This window comes from Miniopterus schreibersii (assembly GCF_964146895.1).
Source record: "Miniopterus schreibersii genome assembly, chromosome: 7".
Lineage (NCBI taxonomy): Eukaryota > Metazoa > Chordata > Mammalia > Chiroptera > Miniopteridae > Miniopterus > Miniopterus schreibersii.
Genome location: NC_138108.1, coordinates 14902128 through 14925327, shown reverse-complemented (window position 1 = coordinate 14925327; position 23200 = coordinate 14902128). Strand labels below are relative to the sequence as shown.

At 39.3% G+C, this 23200-nt stretch overlaps 1 protein-coding gene across 2 annotated transcripts in view; it reads left to right on the top strand.

The window, feature by feature from the left end:
• Nucleotides 1-23200, top strand: part of SPAG16 (sperm associated antigen 16) — a 557305-nt gene that overhangs the window by 368307 nt on the left and 165798 nt on the right. For both annotated transcript variants that reach the window (XM_081143494.1, XM_081143495.1), the window contains exon 14: nucleotides 16914-16979. In XM_081143494.1, the coding sequence (XP_080999620.1) occupies nucleotides 16914-16979 (66 nt within the window). The remainder of the gene's footprint in view (nucleotides 1-16913; nucleotides 16980-23200) is intronic.

The window sequence follows — 23200 nt, the reverse complement described above, 5'->3', positions numbered from 1 at the left end:
GAGATCGTGATCAGGAGGGGCATGAGGAAGGCTTCTGAGTGCCAGAAAGGACCTATTAGTTCATCTATGTGTTTTCACGTGGCATAAACTCATCAGTTTAAACATTTATGACTCAGCACTTGATGTGTGCATATTATATACGTCAATAAAAGTACTTTCTTACAAAATAAAATAGAAGTACTTTGTGTGCAGAAAGATACTGCACATCCTCAGCAGAGAAATAAAGCACACATCCTTACGACAAGAGTAAAAATTCAAATGCAGCCCCTCTCGTTAAGTCCAAAACAAGGAAATACAAACATGATGATAACTAAGTGAAAATGATTTATTTTTATCTCAATGTACATTATCATAACTCTGTATATCTTTATGTATTGTGCTTAAGGAAAACTGCTTTCTGATGTCTGCGGAGGGAAAAACAGATTGTAAATTCAAGAACTGTGCTTGAGTTTAGACTTTTCAAAAGTAATTGTTAATTTTCTTAAGTAGAGATCTGTGCCTTGATTACAACTGATTAGTCAAAGAAAATTTCTTTCAGTTGTATTTCCTTATATGGAATAAAAAGCTTATGAAAATAAGTTAAGCACATATCTACATTTGGATGTATTTTTATGTATTTAAATATGTATTTTACATAGGAAAGTATAAATTAAAAACAGTCACACAAAAACATATATTCAGCCTTAAATGAATGGAAAAGGCTGGTATGGATAATCTAAGAATCATATTCATTTCTATTTGAATTTAGAATATCTTACATGATTCTTAAGGCATATTTATCATCTTGATTAGAGTTTGTTTAGCCCAATATTAAAATTAGTCTGCACTACTTGAAGACACAGCTCTTGATCTTGCAGAATTATATCTGCACTATATTGGATAACAGAAAGAAACTATCTGGGGATTAAGGATTTTATACTAATATTCATCCAAAAATATCAGCAACGTACTGGTAAATGAGAATTTGCTGTAAATTAAAATCAATCACTAAAATAAGGACATGCCTGAAGTTAAATGCAATTACAAAATTAGCCCAAAGTGCAAATTAGGATAGCTCAATTAATTTTAATCCTTCTTAGTTTATTCCTGTGTGCGTGTGTGTGTGTTGAGAGAGTGTGCTATAAAAAAAGATCACGGCTTCAGATTCTGGCAAACAAGTGTTCAAACTCTGTATCTGTTACTTTAAGGTGTTAGCGAGTTACTAGGCCTCTCCAGTTCTTGTAATAGCATGTGCCTTGGACTACAATTGTGGGAATTTTACCACAATGGCAAATTAGGTCTTAGTTTGCTTTTGGTGGGGCAAACTTACCAAGTAAGCAGGGGTCATATCTAGAGGTGGGGATGTGTGTGCTGGAAGATGATGAATTCAGTGTACGATACAGTCGTGTAATGGGAGCGTGAACTCGTTCTATGATCAATAGCAAGTTGAACCTAGAGAGATCTGGGCTGGAAATGTAAGCTAAAGGGTTGTCCTGCCTCCATGACAAAGGCATGGGCATGATCCGAGGGCCCTCGAATGAGGGTGTGTTGTGAGAAAAGAGGAGACCCTAGAGTGTAGAGACCTGGTAACGTTTAAGGGAGTCCGAGAAGAAATTTGTTTGGGGTCTTATAATCTGATGGTATGTCCCATCCATACCATTTGCTTCCATGTACAAATAAACAGGAACAAAATTTGAGCAACGAGGGAAAAATTGTTTAATAAAAAGAATGAGTCACACAGTCTCTGGTACGGAAAGTCTGGGTGCCCAGAGGCAGGATCGCATTGTCCTTCGTAAGGGACTGAGACCAAGGACGAGAAGCCTTCGGGGGCGCTCTCGGCCTCGCCCCTGCCGCCTCTGTGTCGGTTTCAGCGTCTACGCAGCGCCGCTCCGCGTGGTTTCAGGTCGGGCACAGCGCCGGCCCCCCGCGCTTAGAGCGCCCCCGGCCCCGGCCCCGGCCCCGGCACCTGCGCGCCCCGCGCTCGCCCGCCGCCTCCCGGGCGCTCGGCCGGCTCCCCACCGCGCCCGCGCCCGCCCTGCTCTGCGCGCGCTTAGCTCTGCCCCGTGCGTGGGACCGAGTCTGCCCCGCAGACTCCGGGCTCCACCTCTCCCCAGCCGGGGGGCCAGTCCGGCGTAAAAGTAGAATCCAGGTTGGGGAGCCGAGTTTGGGAAACGGGCTTTATGTGAGACACCCCCCCAACCCCCCCCGCAGCTTCCCGGGTGGCCCCGTCCCACCGCCCGCGCCCAGCCACGGCCGCTCACCCCGGTGCGCGAGAACCGCAGGTTTCTGCTGCCCCTGCCCCGCCTCTCCTGCCCCTGCCCCGCCCCGCCTCTCCTGCCCCTGCCCCGCCCCGCCTCTCCTGCCCCTGCCCCGCCCCGCCTCTCCTGTCCCTGCCCCGCCTCTCCTGCCCCCGCCCCGCCCCGCCTCTCCTGCCCCGGCCCCACCCCGCCTCTCCTGCCCCCGCCCCGCCTCTCCTGCCCCGGCCCCACCCCGCCTCTCCTGCCCCCGCCCCGCCTCTCCTGCCCCGGCCCCACCCCGCCTCTCCTGTCCCTGCCCCGCCTCTCTTGTCCCTGCCCCGCCTCTCCTGCCCCGGCCCCGCCCCGCCTCTCCTGCCCCCGCCCCGCCTCTCCTGCCCTTGCCCCGCCTGGGCCGCCCCACCCGGGACACGGGCACCCGCGCTCTGAGCCCGCAGGGAGCACGCGCTGGGCCGCAGTCCGCCTGCCGCAGGCGCCCGCGCTCCCGCTGCGCCCTCCGAAGCGCCGGGACGTGGCTTCCAAGGGGCAAACTGTAGCCGGGCCCACGCCCTCCTGCCTCGTGGACACTCGGTCACGGTTTCCCCTGGCTCCGGGGCTCGGGAGCCCTGCGTGCCAGGGCACAGCTGCCGAGCAGCCTGCGGTCGGCGTGCGCGGGGTGGTGGGGGGGGGGGGGTGGGGAGGTGCCAGGCGCGCCCCCTCGGCCCTTGGGCCCTCCCCCGCCTCCCGTCCAGCCGCAGCCTGGGGCTCGCACCCTCGGAGCAGCACCCGCGCGGTCACTCACCCGGGTGACATCGGTGTTCAGATCTTTCGGGCCCCTGACATTTGCCCTTCCATTGTTTCTTACAGGCCTTACGCAGATCTAACCATAGTCCAGAGTAAAGGTAGTCATAACAAGACAGAAATCAATAGTTAAAAAAACCTCATGAATATACTTCAAAATTAGATCTTTCAACCACTGAGAAAAAAGTAAATAAATCACTGTGTAACTTTTCTCCATGTCACCTCGCCATCAGAAGGCTCTGTTAACTGCCTTCCTTCCCCTTTAAGGTCCTCAGCGAACTGTACGCAGCATATGATGTGCAGAGCACCATAGAGGGACTATAAATATTAACCAAATTATATATCGCTGCCCTTGGCAACGATCAGCTTGCAATCTGGTAGGGAAATCTTTCTATTTGAATAATTCCTTATGTTCTTGCCGGCCGGGCGTGGCTCAGTGGCTGAGCATTGACCTGGGATCTCGGAGAACCCGGTTCGATTCCCCATCAGGGCACATGCCCGGGTTGCGGGCTCCATCCCCCGTCAGGGGCGTGCAGGAGGCGGCAGATCAATGACTCTCATCACTGATGATTCTATCTCTCTCTCCCCCTCTCCTTTCCTCTCTGAGATCAATAAAGATATATTTAAAATAAATAAATAAAAACCTTTAAAAAATAAATAATTCCTTAATTCTGGATTCATGGTATTTAAGATGCTAAGTTTTACTACACTTATAATGTTCTCTTCCTCAGAGCAATTCTTAAATGAACAAGTTAAAAAGCTAGAATTCCAGAGAAAGCACTACTGCAAAAACTTAATCATCCTGTTTAAATTCTCAATAAAATTCAGGCAATACCTAGGATCCGGCAATTCCTGTTGAAAAGGAATGCTTGGGGCAAATTGGAAAAGTAGCTAAGAAGTTTCCTGTTAGCTAGATGAAAAATAATATGGGGTCTCATGTAAATCATAGGTTTTTGTTGCCTATTTTATTAATTGCCTTCTTTTAGGAGTTAGGTTTCAGGCTCATTAGAATCTAGGAGCTGGAAACCGGAGAGAGGGTGCTGATTCTTTCAGCCCCAACCAAGACCCTGATCTTTGTTCCTGTTTTAGATGAGAAAAGAGAGTTTAGAAAAGCAAACTAATTCTTAGTTCAAGCAGTTATTTAGGTCTCTAAATTGAAGCAAAGTAGTGCAGTTGAAGAAAGATGGGGTTTGCAGGCAGTCAAATTGGATTTGTAATCTATTTTTTTGTCACACCTCGCTGTGTATATGTGGCAATTTACTTAACCTCTTGGTGTCTCTGTTTTTTTCATTCTTAAAAGGCTGGTAATATCTATGACAAGACTCGTGTAAGAAATCAAAGACATCACGTAATATTTGAGACGTAAAGTACACCTGGCACATTTATGTATTTTTGTACATAAAATACATGTTAAACAAAAGTGAGGCCAAGCAGTTATTGGAACAGGCTTATCTGGAGTTTTGGAGCATTAAAACCACCAACAGACTTTAGTAAGAGATCTTAGCCCCAGAAGTTTCTCAAATAAGTTCTACAGAACCTTTAAAAGAATGCTAACCACATACAAGATTTAAAATATTTATGAATAACAGAGTAACATTGTTATGCTAATGCTCTTTATTAATCAAACTCTGCAAGACACAAGTTCTTCCGGCCAAAATACTGGAGCCAAAACCAATGCAACCCTCACCAAACAGCTACTTTCCCTAACAGCGGCAAGTTTCTCTAAGCAGAATCACCCCATTTCTAAAACCAGACTCACCAGGGAGGGCTCAGGAAAACACAGATGACTGGACAAGCCCCCAGAGTTCTGATTCACTGGGTCTGGAGAAGATTTCACACAAGTTTCCAGGTCATGTTGATGCACCTGGACTGTTGATCACGCTGTGGGAACTACTGTATTAGGAAATCATCTTTTAGATGCTTTCAAATACAAAGCTATAAAGTAACATAACATAAAGGGGAAAGGGGAACATATTTATGTACATAAAATTAAATAATATAAAGGCATAAATATATATATATTTAGAGTAACCAACAGTCTCCTTCTCCAGCTCCTCACTAAAAAACACAAACTGAGACATCATTAAAATTAGGATCCTTCCAGAAGTAGAACCATACCAAGACTCCAAGATACATAGTGTTTTAAATCTTTTTATTAACTAAATTTTAACTAACACCAAACCCTCTGCTTATTGAATTGCGTCCCTCAAAAGGATATGTTCAAGGCCTGACCCCCAGTACATGCGAATGGTCCTGGATAGTAATATTCTTTGCGGCTGCGATTAGGGGAGGTGAGGTCATCTAGGAGCAGGGGGGGTCCTTGTTCAACGTGACTGGTGTCCTCATAAGAGGAGGAGACAGAGACTCAGAGGGAGAGTCCGTGGCAGACCAATGACTGTTAAAGGCTGCCAGCCATCACCATAAGCTAAGAGGGTGACAAGGAACAGGTTCTTCCTCAAAGCCCTCAGAGCGCACCACCACCGTGGACCCCCCGATTTCAGACTCCTGGTCTCCAGGGCTGCGAGCTAATCACTTGCTGCTGCTTTAGGCCACCGGGTGGTTCATGGCAACCTTAAATAATTCACCTTCCTCACCCCAGTACCTACAGGATTCTCAGCCTACCCTCAAATTTACTTCACCTCTCAACCTTTTTAGTGTATGTTCTCCGCCACTAATTTTGTTTTCTTATCTTTATGAGGCCCGAGTTAAAGAAAGAAAGGATTGAGAAGGGGGGGCAAGTCTGACCCTCTCAGCCTGAAATCACTAGACCTCAAGGAACCTGTACCACGTGGAAAGGCTCTTCTCACCACTTCCCTCTGGCTCCACGTGAGGTTTCTCGAGCTCTGGGCCTTTATTTGTTCTCTCCCCCTAGCTTCAGTTGTCTTGCACGGATAGAGGAACACATTGGCAGGCCTGTAAATCCAGTAGCACTGGAAGATGCACGCCCATAGTACACACAAACACAAAATAAAGGACAGAAAATACCAGCGTAGGACTAGATCTTTGATATGTTTAATATTAATAGTTTAAAATATTTCAAATGAGAACTAAAATTGACAACATAACCACAGCAACTAGACCAGTGCCTAGCAGAATAACACTCATTTAATATTTGTTGCAATAATTAATGTTCTAGACAATTATAAATTTAAAAATTAAAACAAACAAAAGACAAAAGAAGTCGATTACCTGAATAGAGCTTGATAATAGTTCCTGGAAAGAACTTGATAATAGCTACATTGATCTAACATCTCAAACAGGTGCTAGGAGCAGATGAGTTGATGAATAAGTCAGTCCTCTCACCGTCCTTCCAGGGACAGGTGAGACCAATGCTCTTCAAAGTAGTCCAGGACATGAAAAAAATAGAAAGATACTCTGGCCATCTTGTGAAACTGGAATAACAATTATATTGAAATATGGCAAAAAAATACAAGAAAAACGCAGACCAATTTTACTTTAGAATATAGATATGAAAATAATAAAATATTTGCAAACTGAAATCCAGCAGTATATTAAAATATCAGAATCAAGCACGTTACAGAATAGCAATGATTGCTTCTTAGTAGGAAATACATTAGTATTCCTATCTTCTCAAACCCTTCAACTGGGCCACCTCTAATCCTGCGTCTATCTCAGTACCTTGCCAGAGTGATCCATCTATCTAATCTGTAGAAAATTGAATGGAGAGGTTGTTGGAGAATGACAAGAGACATTAGCAATAGGTCCAAACGAAATCTGACAACTAAAAAAAATGAGTCCATTATTAACTTGAAGGAGGGAAAAATACGAAAACAAACCTAATTTTGATATATTACTTTAGTTATGCAGTGATCATTATGAACATAGTCCTAATAATGTAAACACAGAGTGTTCATTTGACTATATATGTTATATTAGAAGCATGGGGTGAGGGGAGATGGGATGCTGTTTTAAGATAGTTTAATAATTATCCATAACAAATAGAAAATCAAGAGATAGCATCTAATATGTATGCATCAGTTAATAGCAGTTTATAATTTCATTCAGAGACATGGAGGTGAATACTAAGATTATGTAAAATAAAACCACTAAAGAAGTTCCAATTTAGTTGTCTCTAGGGAGTGAAATCCCTGAGGAATGGTCAGGTGGCTACTGTTTTTAGTATTATAGTCATTCTTTGGTATTATAAATAAAATCTTCAATGCTTAAATGACTTCAAAGTACTGTTTGAAGTATTTAAACTTTGATTGTATATTTGACGATAGAAGAACTTATAAATAAATTTAATCCGGGTGTGACAGCATTAATTTTAAAATGATATTAATTGGGGACAAAGGTAGAAGACTGGTCTTCAACTAAACTTACTGTGGAATTAAAATAGATACATTTGATCAATAGGTTATTTTTATATTATGTATTAAAAGCATTAGGAATCTATAATTTTTGCTCTGATAACTTCTATTCTTAGAATTTATTCTCAAGAAATAGTCAATATTATATACAAACATTTTTATCATTTGCCTTGTTCGTGCTTTCTTTTGCCACTGAAAAGATTTTCTTTTTCAGTTTTGGTTATTAGCCGATTCACATTTCATACTTAGGCCAATTATTAAGCTGTTTCCTATAGTTATTACCTTTAGGATACTTTAGGGCTGTCTTTGAACCATTTCAGCTACCTGGTTAGCAAATTTATACTTATAACATTTTTCCTCTTAAATTCTCTTTTTGAATAAATGCTATGCTTTCTAAGTCCTGACTTTATCTTGATAAAATAAGGGTAAATCCCATGTTATGTTTTCTTCATATTTGTACCACAGTTGAAGTACATTTATTTATTTTGTAGATTTCAATATCTCCTTCAAAAAACCTTGAAAAAAGAACTCTTTTCCACTAGAAAAAAACATTCTTTATTAAAAATAACAGTAAATTCTCCAAGTGCCCATCAGTAGTTGAGTGGGTAAAAAAGCTGTGGTATACTTGCACAATGGAATACTACACGGCTATGAAAAAGAAGGAGCTCTTACCCTTTGCGATAGCATGAACGGACCTGGAGATTATTATGCTAAGTAATATAAACCAGTCAGAGAAAGACAAATACCATATTATCTCACTTATACGTGAAATCTAATGAGCAAAATAAACTGATGAGCAAAATAGAACCAGAGTCATGGAGCATAGAAACAGACCTACGGATGTCAGAAGGGAGGGGTAGGAGGGACTGGATGAAAGAGGGTGAAGAGATTAGCCAAAGAGCATATGTGCAGAGCTCACGGTCACAGACAGCAGTGTGGTGAAGGCGGGGGGGGGGGGGGGACTGGGAGGAGGTGAGCAAAGGGGGGGGGAGAATGGGGTACACCTGTAAAGGGTCAATAAAAAAAATAAATTTTTAAAAAATTAAAAATTTCAGCAACAAAGTTCTAATTAAAAAAAAAACAGCAACCAGTAAATCCTTAAGCAAGCAATCAAATAAATAATAATGTAAAAAAATTTGGGAATTTTGGAAACTTGAATTATGGGGTACACTGGTGAGACAGTGAAATAGATAACACAAAGAGATTTGTGGAAATTTAAAATCTGTTTCCCCTGAGATGTGATTTGTGTTTCTCTCTTGTTCTTATCAGGAAAGAGCTAGTGAAACTGACTGTGAACTGTAATAGTTGTGTTTCCCTCTGACCTATCCACTGTATTTCCGTGGCATTGTTTCCAATAACTATGCTTCTTGTAAATGCCTCACTTAATGTCTTCCACATGAATTACATGAGGCTGGTGGCTTTGCACAGAGAGGTTTGTTTTGTTTTGTTAATGCGGGGGAACTGAGATGTTTTGTCAAGGAAAGGCACCTCTCGAGAGGACTTTTTGGTTCATTAGATGGTGCCCACTCCACCCAGCCTCTGCATTCTACTTAATTACTATGTTGGACATGTTGTGACAAAATGCTTGTCTTCACTGAAAGAAATTCCCAGTGGGGTTACAGCTTTGATGAAATTGAGTTAATTAAATATAACCTAAATGAAAGTGGTTGGAAAAATATATATAACGATTTGGTCGGTTTTTATGCTACTGGGATCGTTTTTAAAAAACCTTTTTTCTAAATGGCACCCAGATCCCAGGTGAAAGGTTTCCCTTCTCCTGGAAAAAGCTCGTTTCTTCAGCGATTCAACCTAGAACAAAGAAATCAGAAATGCCATGCGCTGAAAAAAATCACAGCAGAGATTTTGTAGAGGCAAGGCAAACTAACATTAATAAATGAAGCTCATTAGGCTTGATTTGCATATTTAACTCATCTTAATTACACGTGGATTCAGCAAATATTTTAAAAGCTGCAATCAGTCTTTCACAGACATGGTTAGTTATTTATATGAAATAAAATAAAAAACAGGAGCCTTGTTAATGATTATGCTTTCAATTTACATGCCAGTGAGAATATTTCAGCAACAGTAATAGAGTATATTTTTCTTTAACAATATATAAACCCGTTAGGTTAAACTTCTGTGGTTTTACAAAGTTATTTTTTTTAAAAGACTTACGTAAACTATAAGTGTTACATAAATTATTATATGAAATATTTGACCCTGTTCAATTAAAAAAGAATCTTCATAAAATTCTTTGACATTAATATTTAAAATTGCTAACTAAGGTAATATCTATAATAGAAATAAGCTACAGGTAATGAGTAGGAGAATGTTTTTCTCGCAGCTGGTATAAAGCTTTAATTCTGCTCACCCTTGGGCATGGTTTGCTTTCTTTTCTGTACCAGTACTTTTAATTGATTATAAAATTTGAAGTAAAAATGCCTAGGACACAATTGCACAGTATAATTCTCTTTAATAAGTTTTATTTAAAAAATTTTTAAGAAGTTTTTAAAATAAGCAGTTATTTTAAGTCTGTACTATAAACAATTACTTTCTAAAAATATGCACAGGAATACTACTTTGGGGGGACATGCCTCTGTAGTGCAATGTGGGTGCTGGCAGGACTACTGAGGTGGGAAGTACCAGGGTGCTGAGCACAGGGAAAAACAGTGCACGTGCACAACTGCATTCTGTGAAACTATCAAGCAGGTGTGAAATTCAATTATTAGGGCTCCATTTCCTAGAGTTTCTCTCCCTGAGGATTCTTTTATAAAACCAAAAATCCTGAGAGGTTAGCACATTTGCTTGAATTAACTTGAAAAAGCAGAGTTTACATGGTAAAGAAAAGAAAGTTGATGAAGGACAAACTTACAAACCTTGCTTAATAGCTTTCCTAGGAATGACCCTGGGAGTGTGTGTGTTTTACTACTTCAAAAATATTTGTAAAATACCTCGCTTGAGCCAGCTCATCTCTGCAGTTATAGTTATGAAGTGATAAAGATAACAGAAGTCATCCCTGCTGTGGCAGAGCTTGCAATCTGATCTGCATATCATTACTCAAAATTAATATTTACTGAGCACTTGCTATGTCCCAGGCAGCAATTTAAGTACTTTCCACGAATTACTTGAATCCTCACAATGATGCCATCATGTAGATACTCTTTTTTAAATCCTCACCTGAGGATATTTTTTCCATTGCTTTTCAGAGAGAGTGGAGGGGCGGGGGAGAGAGGAACGTAGATGTGAGAGAGACAGGTCAATTGGTTGCCTCCCAAACACAATGAGCCTGCAACCAAGGTCCATGCCTTTGGCCAGAATCGAACCATACCCTTCAGTCCTCGGGGCAGTGCCCTATCCACTGAGCCAATCTCGCAGGGCCACCAGGTAGATACTCTTATTATTCCTATTTTACAGGTGATAAAATGGAGGCTCATGGTGTTCCCAAGGACAAGACAAAGCCCAAATTCAAATTCAAGCAGTATTACTCCGGACCCTGCGCTCTTAGTCTGTCTATTTAAATACATGCCCAAATATGTCATAAAAATAAATTTTTCATTTTGAGATTGCACTTAGCTCAAGGTGTATTAACGTAATGTATGTAAATTCTCTATATAATACAATAAACACTGTAAGGTAATATCACAGTTTAACTCTTGCAACTAACTAGTGCCCTAATGGCTATTGCACTCTAAGATATTTTGTGAGTAGTGGAATATAGATCTGTCCAGCCCTTTATTATGGGCTGAATTGTGTCCTCCGAATTCATATGTTGAAGACCTACCCCCCAGTCCCTCAGAATCTGACTGTATTTGGAGATAGGGTCTATAAAAAGGTAGTTAAGGTTAACAGAGGTCCTCGAGACGGGCCCTGGCCCAATCTGCCCGGTTCCCTTGTAAGAAGAAGTGATTAGAACAGATACCCAGAGGGACGGCCGGGACCCTGCGAAGAGGGAAGAAGATGGCTTACAGGCCGAGGAGAGGCTTCCAGTGAAACCAGCCCTGCCAGCATCTCCATCTTGTACTTTCAGCCTCCAGAACAGTGAGAAGATAAATGTTTGTTGTTTGAGCCACACTGGCTGTGGTACTCCGTCACAGCAGCCCCAAACCAGCATGTCTTTAAGCCTCTCTGTGGTGTCAAAGGATGAGACCACCACTCGCTATCTGGAACAGACAAAAAGCCCTGAATTTATCACATACTTAAGTGGGGAAGTTACACTAGTCAGAGTTGCACTCATTGAGCAAAGCCGATTGCTGACTTCTCTTCAGTTTTTGGAAGCGTTTGCTTTGGATGGTGTTGGTTGTAGAGGCAGGCGTGGGTTGGGTCGGGTTGGAAGAGTAGCTGTGCTGGCTGTTGAGGCCGGCTTTCCGTCTCTTACAGAAGTGGAAGAAGGTTAATATCAGGCTTACAAACATGTTCACTGTATTGAATCTTTGGCCAATTGGCTGACTTTCAAATTCTGAGTCTGATGCTATTTGGTTTTTCGAGAAGTGTTAAGTGATTTGTCATTGATTAATTATATAGGTTTAAAATAAGTTCTGGTTGTTTACTTGTAAGCAGGGCTATGGAACTGTTACTAATTGATTGGACAAGTTATAACTAGTTCTAGTGTTTGCTACCATGGCTAGAGGGCAGTGGGGCTTTTCCTGGGAGTGTGGTTATTTTTTATTCCCAGTAGCCAACAAAAATTGAAAAGTGGAACAAGGAATAGAAAAGAAGACTACCAACTAATCTATAAACAGTAATACCTTTTACTTGGGTAGGCACTATGCTAATTACTTTTCAAAAAGTTCTCCAAGTCTAAATAAGAATTTAATATATTACCAATTTCAGATGATAGAAATTAAAAGTTACATACTATATTTAAAGTACTTAGCATAGTATTTATACAAATGAGAAATATTACCAATAACTTTCCAATGAGCTGAGTTCCAAATACTATAATGTCCCTACAGTATCACATTTTTCCACCAGCATGATATACTGACTCTCATTCTAAAATTCACAAGTAATATGATTTCATTTATGCGGGAACTGAGGTAGATAACATGTCAGTAAAGAAAAGTGAATGTATGTGCACAGACTGTACCAAGAAATAAACAAAAGACACTATTTACATTAGTTGCATTTAGGCATGACTTGCAACGGGAGGCTAACTTTTCATTGGATAGTCTTCTGTGATATTTGTTTTTTTCAACCATGTCCCTATATTTCTTTTCTCCAATAAAGTATAGTTAATAAAAAAAAAAAAAAATGTGGGGATCTTTTTCCTGAGAAGGGCATGAAGAAACATTCTGGAGTGACGGAAATGTTCTGTATCTTAATGTGAGTGGCAGTTACACAGATAAAAATTCATTAAGCTAAGTCCCCAGGATTTGTGCATTGTACTATAAGTTATATATTGAAGTCTGTTAAATTTTTTCGAAAGAATATTGAATCCATTGGTTAAATAAATAAGTCATTAAAATTAAAATGAAATTTGTGAACATTAGTTCTTTAATGATTTTGAGGGTGGTATGTTTGGTTACTTGTTTTATGATTTTTTATGATTTTATATTTTATGATTATTTTACAATTTTGTAGTAGGCTTAATTTTTAAGAGTTTTTAAACATTTGTCTTGAGTATTAGGCTCCTGATATGCACTATTTCAATATCTGTCAGCTTTTCATAGTACACTATTTTTGTTGTTTTGTTTTGTTAATCCCCACCTGAGGATATTTTTTCCATTGATTTTTTTTAGAGAGAGTGGAAGGGAGGGAAAGAAGAGGGGGTGAGAGACAGACAGAGAGAAAGAGAGAGGTATCATTTGTTTTGAAATATAAATAAATCCTCTCTGGGAAGAGGAGGGGAAGGCTTCTAGGCTTGTAAACTCCTGGAATGTAAACAAAACCCACAAATGCCTCAGGGAGAGATGCCCTTAAATCTCCCCAAATATCTGTATCTTTAGGGGTGCTATTAATCACCCCTTCACTCGGGTGTAGCACTGTTTGCGCAGAAAGCCCTGACCGTGTAGATACAGGAACATATTCGTGAACACACAGTGCCTGAGAAGGGAGAATGGCAAAGGGTGAGGTCAGGTAGCCAGACAGGAGACAAACAGTGCAGAGCCTTTGGACCTAATTTTAAAGAATTCAGAATTTATTTGGAGTACAGCGGTAATTGTTTGGATGTCTGTAAGCTGGGGCTTGGCATGATCTAATTTAAGTTTCATTGATCAGTCTTGTGGCCATGAGAGACATGGATGGGGAGCGGGGGAGAGGAGGGCACGTAGATCGATAAGGGTGCTCGAGCTGTCACTGTGCTCCATATGACCGCGTCCTGCGCCAGAGTGGTCATGATGGAGGGCGACAGAGGCGGCCCAGCCGGGACCCGGGTGGGCAGGGGCGAGGGATTCTGATTCTCAGGTGTTTGATGGCCTAGGACTTTTGTCTGAACGCCTGTGATGCCATTTACTCGGAGTAAGGATGAAGGTCGGCAGTTGGGAGGCAGTGAGTCCGAGTCTGCTTTAGCATATTATGTGTGACATGCTGTATCGGACACGTCACCAGCAGGAAACAGATGACACCTGAGGAACACTCCAGTTGGATGTCTATAGAAATGTGAACAGGGTTCAGGGCCCGGACACAGCACTCAAGGGCTGGCCACCGTGGGAAGCCAGTTCTACCCTCGGCCTGGTGGGCCAGGGGAAGGAGAGCATTGCTGGGCACGCGTGAGCTCTGGCTGTGGAATCAGGGAGATGACAGGGCCACTGGCAAAATCACAGCCCACAAAGGGGGGGTTTACCTGCCCCCTCTCTCTTTCTGCTCTCCACACCCTGCTGGTGCTTTCCTCTGGCTGAGTCCAGTCGGAGGACAGAGGCCCGAGCGCCCAAGGCGACGTGGTTAGCGGAGAGCAGGGCACGAAGCAGGGCAGGGCCACCTGGGGAATGACTGAGGGACAAACAGGAGGAACTGCACTGATGCCTCTAAGGCTCCTTCCTTCAAGGCCGCAGGTAGATGCTAAGGGCAGAGATGTTGATTTGGAAGTCATCCGCATTTCCGATGGTTTATGTCTCAAGTTGGAAGCTAATATTTGTCAAGCTCCTATTTTGTCTAAGCACTCTGCCAACATCTCACGTGCATTATCTCATTTAACTTTCAAAACAAAACCATGGATTAAATCTCACCCCATTGCGCACGGGTAATGGTATCTTTGAGTTGGTTTTGAGAATTAAACAAGATAACTGAAGTACAGTGGAGTGAAGCACATTTGTTTAAGATTACGTGCCTATTAGGAAGCAGTTCTAAGAATTAAGTCCCAGACGTTTCTATCTCCAGGGCCAGGGATAGGAACCCTTATACCATTATTGCACAGGGGTTCCCTCGCAGAATCAAGTGCTGGAGCAATGACATGTTAGGTCACATGACTTCTTTTTATATGACTCTTCCCTCTTTTTCATTTTTTTTCACTCCTTTGAAAGAAAACAATTCTGACAAGATTTCATCAAAGAAGTTATTCCAAGTTTTAGTGTCCCGGTCTGGGTATTGCTTTTGATTAAGGCTGTTTGCAGACTAGCATATTAGTAACCCACATATTCCCCATACCACTGAAAGAGCAGATTCACTTTTATCTTGGGAACAAAGCTGGAGAGAAAAAGCTTTTTTAACTTTTCTTAATTCATGAAACATTTATCTTCCAGTCAGGTTTTGTTACAGCAGCACAAATGTGGCCCGTCAGCGTTTCCATTATTTCCCCATATTTCCAGGGCTTTTCAAGAGCGCCTTAGAGATTCTACTTTGAATTAAAACTTGGCATTCAGGATTTGCGTCAGAAAACTCCATTTTCCTTACTAATTAATCAAATAGTTTAGGGGCTCGCGATTTAGAAGAGCACCAGATGTAAAACTTTTATTAATGCAAAAACTATTTTAAGCAAATTTGCTACTTTAAATATTTAAAAAATATTAACACTCACTCTACAAGCATAATGTTTTATGACTGTATGATACTAGTTCTCAAACAAAATGAACGATAAAAGTCCCTAAGATGATAATATATGAAAGCTAATTATAACATTTTATACTTCACCTTTTTGGCTTTGTAAGTACTTATTTCCACTTTAGGAATTTAGATGAATTGAAGTTCTCAGCATAATTGATGTTATAACAGTATCAAGATACTGAACCAGGGTGGCACAGGCAGGGGGATCCTGTGAGAGTGCCAAGGTGTTTCAACATATTTTTATGAAATTTAGATTCATGTGGGTAAATTTTGCGGTCTGTGAAAACGGATTAATAGCATGCCTCAATTCTGTAAATAAATATTTGAAAGTTAATTTGCTGGATGCAATGGTGAGGGCTGATTAGAGCCTAGCAGTAAAGCCTTTCTAACTTTGCCTAACTCCAAAATAGCGCATGGATGTCGGATGACAGCAAAGGGCGTGCTGGTGACCCTCTGTGTCTAGTGTCTCTCTTCTGTAGTCTTTTCTGTAGCCGGTCTTCCAGCCTTAGACTGAGGAAGACTAAGGAAGCACAAGGCAGTGAGTGAGAGCTCTGCCCTTTGCCCCTCAATCCCCAAACTCATGATACCCCTTACCCTGCCTGACTTGCCTTATTTTCACAATACCTAGTATCTTCTAACGTACTGTGTACCTATTTATCCCCTAGAATGAAAGGTCAACGGGGACAAGGGTCTTTGTTTTATTCTTGACATATCCTAAGCACCTAGAATTGTGCCTGACGTGTGTTAATTGCTCAACAACAAAACTTGTTGAATGAATATATTGTTGAATTAAATCTGAATTTCAGACCATAGCAAGAATCTACCAACAATATTCCAGATATATCTTTCTCTGGTTCTTCTACAGAACTTGTATTATTTCCCTCAGCTAGTTAAGAGTGCCCTTTGAACATCGGTGGAAAAATGAAAGTCCCCCTCCCCCATCAAAATCTTCTTTGTAATGTGATATGGGCCATTTTTCCTGGAATTATTTAAACTAAAACATGGAAATGTTTGTAGTTAATTTTAGCTTTGTTTAGAAATGATGATCTGACTGGGTAGATGTGAAGTATGGTTTTCACAAAGCAAATGTGTATCTTGTGTTAAAAATACTACTGTACAAGTTTTATAACATTTTTATACTTGTAATGATTTTAATGACAAAATTTGAAAATTCAGAAATTAAAAAATGATCTTATAGCTAAAAACAAAAAAGAAGAAAGGACCCCAAGAACCCCACACCTCCAGCAGTGGTAGAAACCATGGGCTTCACTACTTGACCCCACGGTGTCAAAACTACTAATTGTAAAATGGAGTCATTTGGTGAGAGTTCACCACCAGTTCAATGGTGTAAAAGCAAGGACACTAGAATGTCAGTGTGGATACCAACCCTGGTGGCACACTCATTAGCACGGCCCTGTTTGATTCTGAATGGAGCTGATAGCAAAAGCTAATATTTTCCATCATGACAGTGTATTAATTTTATTATTGGACTAAAACATTGCTTGAAAACAAATAAAATTAATTACCCTTCAATTTCTTTACAAATGTTGAATGGGATTTATTTGACTTTATTTCTGCTTTGTCTTCCTAGGGAAAATGTGAGCAGTCGCTTTATGGTCACATGCATTCTATCAATGATGCCACCTTTACTCCTAGGGTGAGTTGAGTTCTCCCAATTTTTTTAACTCTTTATATATACAAATTCATTTTAATAAAAGAAAATCCCAGAGGGAAATGGAGGTTAAAAGGGTGAGTAGGAGAACAAATTTGGGACTAAATTATGACAATGGAAAAGACATAGAGATAGAATAGGGTTGCAGAAGTGTCAAACACAGACACATAGAGTACACAGTGGTAGAAACGATGAGGAACTCGCCTATTGAACTTAAGGCCACGGAAGCACATTTTTGAAAGCTTCTTGCCCAATCTGGACTTCAAGAAAGTAAGTGTGATATAGACTTGTAAATATTAATGCAGAATCAAAAAAATAACAAAAATGATTGAAAGGAAACACAAGAATAAACACCGTTAAAGAAACAGGGACTTTTTCGGTTAGAACACAGCAGCCTTTAATGGACAGCTTTCCAATTCCTCATGGAACGATTTTACATATTTCTTCATATGAACTGAGGACACACCAACAGTGTTTTTCTGCAGCTTGAGATTTTTAGATATCAGGATAATTTCTCCAACGATGAAAATTGTTAGCACATTGCTTTGTGTTGCTGAGCTAATTGGAGTTATCCTTAAAAGGGTTCAGATAGTAATCATGGAAGAGTGATTTAAGTTTGCTCCTTCTCAGATGAAAGCGATTTGACAAGATAGATGACCTCTCAAGTCCTTTCAAACTCTATGATTTAATTATATCTAACATTTTAATTTGTCTCTAAGTTCACAGTGAAGTGTGAATCTTTTTTTTTTTTAAATATATTTTTATTGATTTCAGACAGAGGAAGGGAGAGGGAGAGAGAGAGATAGAAACATCAGTGATGAGAGAGAGTCATTAATGAGCTGCCTCCCTTATGGCCCCTGCTGGGGATGGAGCCCACAGCCCGGGCATGTGCCCCGACCTGGCATCGAGCTGCGATCTCCTGGATGCTAGGTCGATGCTCAACTGCTTTGCCATGCCAGCTGGGCCAGAGTGTGAATCTTAATTCCATATCCCTCTTCCAATTAGCTAAAAAAAGACATCTGATAGATTCTCTACATCTAATTTCAAAATGACACACAGTAAAATTCAGTCACTATTGTGCTGTTAGTCTTTTAGAAAGAGGCAAACTGCAAACTAAAAGTTGTTTCTACTAAAGGAAGGTTGTTTGCTCCACCTGCAATTATGCCAGTGTCACTATCAACCCTGGAATGTTAATGAGCAGCTCAACTACAATTACATTCTAACAAAGGCATCTTAGTGAGGAATTCCTATTTGATTGACTCTATTGAGCCAATATATTATGGATTAGTTCTAGATACCAAGCAAAATTTTATGTCTGGCATATTATAAAGCCATTTAAGCACTATGGACCCATATAATTTGGATATTTATGCCAAAAATCTATTAAGTGGCTTACAACTTTATGTACCCTAGGAAAATTAAATGGAAGCTAAAATGAAGTAAACTAATATTTTGTAAGTTAGGCATTTTAGTTTGGTAAGCACTATCATAGCTGAAAAAGACACACCATTTACCATCTTAAATAGTAAAATGTAATAAATATGGAAATAGCCAAGTGAGATTTATTGAATCAGCAATCAAGGGAGACATACATTAATTATACATATTTCAAAGGCAAAAGGAGCAGTCTGAGGTTCACTCTCCAGCATCAAGGCGCCTAACCTGGTTTTGTTACAACTTGTTCAGACCAAAATGACTTCTACAGCGCAGTTCCAAGTCAACATACCAGGGCCTCACTGAACTTCGCCATCAATTTCTCTCTTCTTTGCTGTAAATATTTAATAACTATTCAGGAAATAATATTTCATTATGATAACTGATACTCCTAAGTGAAATTTACACTTACTATGTCAATTGATTTGAAAACTGTTTTATTTCACATATCTGCTGAGGAATTGTCAAGAGATTAGGAGGCAGCAGTGACTGAAAGAGCAAAAAGACTTCTAGGGATTTCTTGAGGATGTGGCATTGTGACACATTTCACATTCAAGCAAACTATCAGACAAAGTTGTGATAATACATAGCTTATAAGGTACATATATATCAGGCAGCAATCTGAATTACTTAGTATTAGACTTACTAATTGTTTGATGCCTTTAGGATGTGCAATTATATCAGTTAAAAATGCATTCAGCTATTTATGTAGACATAACTTTAGGAAAATTCTACAATTTTAGATTTGTAAGCAGAAATCACAAATGTAAAATTCAGTGTTATCTAGCTAGCAACCAAGAATCACAGAAACAAATATACAATATACAATATTTATGTATGGTCCTAAAAGCTATGTAAGTTTAATTTTTATGTTATATAGTATTAGGGCTCTGATGTCTTTATTTCTTACTGATATTTCTAATGGAAGTAGATATTTATTTAAAACCTCTTTTTGTAGTAATATGTTAATGAAACATTTTAAGGAACTATGAAAGCTTTTTACTAAAAAGCTTTTTTGTAAACTAAATTGAAGAATAAAAAGAGAGTTGACATTAAATGCTGGAAAAATATTAATAGATATGGACAATTCAATGAATTAAAAGAGAAACAAAACTGTGTAAAAATACATAGCAAGCAAATGAGCAGATACCTATCAGAGAGAGTCTCCATGTCTTCAGTTTTCCAAGAAGCTGACTGATAGTCTGACCAGGGTGGAGATTCCATCAGACCTTGTAGTAGCTCTTGCTGGTCCTCTCCTAGAGGGCTTGCGTGGTGAGGCGGGTGTCCTTACCTCTCCGGGGACATTCACAACTGTCCTAAGTGTCACATAGTCAGAATGGCTACACTCTGCCTGCCTGGTGAAGTCAGGTACAAACTTTAAATCAACTCTATTAAAATACCATTTCATCTTTTGAGAGTATTTGCCTCCATCTTACACATTTAAGCTAGAAATTTAGTCTCAACGCATTGATTGTTGAACAAAATTAGAAGACTGTGTAAGATTGATGATATTCTAGAAGCTCTAAGGTTCTGACCAACTTGTGAAAAAGGGTGTTTCAGACCTACCTCAAGTCCTGTTCTCACTTCCGATTGACCTGTTGTATTCAAATAGCGTTTTATTGATTTTTTAAATGTAGATGTATGTACACTTATTGCAACTAGTTATATAAAATATGGATATTCTGATTCCAAAATGGATCACAAATCTATATTCTGTGGCCTGTGCCAGAACAGATTAAAAAATGCTAGCGGAAACTATACAATCAAACTGTTTTTAATTTAATTAACTTTAAATTTGTGACTCTGAAGTACAAATGGCCAGTCACTGTTGCCCACCATTTAAACTATATTTCTCTAGTGTGTTTACTTTTCCGTTCATTTAGATTACTTTTATACCTTCTTCTTAAATATTCTCATATTCTAGCTTCTCTTTCATCCACAAACTCTCCTCTTACATCCTCAACTTATTCTTTAATGAGAAAACAGAAGTAATCAGGGAAGAAGTCTCACATCTTTCTACTCTACACCTAAACACACAGCCACCTCCAGCAGCTTCTGTGCGACGCTCCAGTCGCCATGGGAGGAGCGTGTCGGCTCCTAAGGCACTTTGATATCCCAGGCTGTCCTCTAAACCGCTTGTTCTTTCACTCTCTTCATTACATTTTCAGTTATTTCTTGTTCTTTCCCTTCTATGGGATTATTTTTATCTGTATTTAAACAGATAAAATGCTCCAAAATTTTCTGTATTTAAAAAGTTTGACATTCCATCTCTCAGTCACTTGCTATCTCACTTTTCTTCATTTCATATACTCTTGATTTTTTCTGTCAATTTGGACTTATTTAAAATTGCTTTTGGTTCCCAATCTGTGAAATATATATGAGAACGTTGAGGCTCTCTTCAAGTTGCTGGTTTAATATTAGATTACGTACTTGTCAGTAAAATTATCTTTATGATGTCAGCTTTAGAGAGTTAGTAGGACTTGTTTGCTGCTTTGTACATAAGCATTTTTTAAATGTCCTGTATAGGCTTAGAAAGAATGTATGTTCTTTTTGGGGGCATCTAGTTTTTTACTAAGATAAAGATTGCTATAACTTATTATTGTGAAAAATCATATGAAACCTGATGTTTTGTTTAATCTTTCACATTATGAGAGGGGGATGTTAAAATCTTCCAGCAGTATTATGGATTTTCAATTTTCAATTAAAAAAAACACATTATTTTAGATTTTCACATTTTCTATTTTCAGGTGCCATTTTATATACGTTGAGACTAAATTGTTAGAGCATATAAGCTTATGACTCATATCTTCCTTTCGAATGCTTCCTTTTAGATGTATGTAATTGCCCTCTTTGACACAATTAAAACATTTTGCCTTAAATTATTTACTTTGATTGTATTTATACGGTATATCTTTTATCATCACTCAATTTCCTTTCTTTTCATAGGTTCATTGGAGTTATTTCTCTTGTAAGCAGTACATACTGTATTAGTTCATGTTTTCAATAAAATCTAAGTCATATAATAGCTGATTTTAACTCATTTACATTTCTTGTGATTACTAATATATTTAAACTCACTTTTACAGTCTTATTTTGTATTCTATTGATTATGAGATTTCCTTGATTTTTCCTTCTTGTGCATGTCTATTTTTAATAATTATCTCATCATAAATTCAAGATAGGTATAGTTAAACCATATTTCTATTCTCCCCAGAACAGCACAAACAACTTAAAACACTAAAACTCTTTTCTAGACTTTTCTTTTCCATATTCCATGTTATTTTCATTTTGCACTTTGGTCCCACCTTGAAATTAGTCATGCAAACAGTTAATACAGTGGTACCTTGGTTTTCGAACGTCTCCGTTGATGAACATTTCTGTTTACGAACACCCTAAACCAGGAATTCAATGCTTCAGTTTTCGAACACACCTCGGAAGTCGAACATTCTACACGGCCCCCACTGAGGGCAAGACCCTGAGGCCCAGCTGTGGGCTGTGGATCCCTCGGTTTTAGAACGTTGCAGACCTCAAATGGTCTCCGGAACAGATCACATTTGAAAACTGAGGTACCACTGTATTTATTAGTGCTACCAATGTTTTGTTTTATTTTTTTGCCTATGATTGACATTTATTTTCCCTTCTTCTTTCAAGGCTTCATTTTCTTCTTTACTGTTTTCATTTTTATTTTTTGAGAATGAATAGACAGGAAACGTTGGTCTTTGTGCTTTTTATTTTCATTCTTCTATTGTTTCTGGAACTATTTTTACCAATCAAAGTCTGCTCTCAGTCTAGTAGTTGATCCTATGTAGGTAATCTGTCTGATATTTCTCTGATACATTTTAATATATTTAATATTTTATTCTTAATATCTACATGTGAATTGATCTTATTTTTGTCTTTCTTAAAACTTAGTGATACACTTCCTCAATGTGTGCACCCTTGTCTTTCTGCAGTGCTGGAGAATCTCCAGTCATGATTTCTTTATTGTTTCTTGCCTGTTGTTCCCTCAAGTCTCTCTCTCCTTTTGACTCTCCTTTTACATTGAAACTTACATTGAAACTTTTCAGTGCTCTGAGTTTAACTTTCCTTTGTATTTCCTATGCTCTAGTTCTTTATGTTGCATTTCAATGGAGTTCTTCAGGTTTGTCTTATGATTTACTAAATTTTATTGGTTAAATCTAGTTTACTGCTTAATCTTTCTATTGAGTTTTTATATTTCTATTACTACATTTATCATTTATAGAATTTCTTTTTGATTCTTTAAATGTTACCTGCCCTTGTTTATTATGTATTGTTTGAGTTCAGATACATATTAATTTTTAACCTTTTAATCCATAATCTCAATTTCAAGTGGTAGTGTTATTTCTGTATTATCTTTTTCCTCCAGAAATTTCCAAAAGCACTTTCTTAGCCATTCATATATGACCTCCAAGTGAACACCACCACTGAAATTGCTCTGGATTTTCATATCGTTGCTTCCATTGATCATTCCTCCATTATTATTAGCCTTTCCTCTCCTAATCACTTAAAACATTCTTCTTGAATCCTGAGAAGTAGTCCTGGTCACTGTTTCTCAAACTACTGTGCTGGATCCTCTTTTACTACCTTACTGCTAAGTATTAACTTGTATCGAGACTCAAAGTTAAATCGTGTTCTCTAGCGGACTCTTCTTATTCAATCTGTCATCTCATTCAATCTGTCACTTTTAATTCAATCTACATGTGATGATTTTAAAATTAATCCCACTCTGATCTGCTATTTAGCATCTCAGC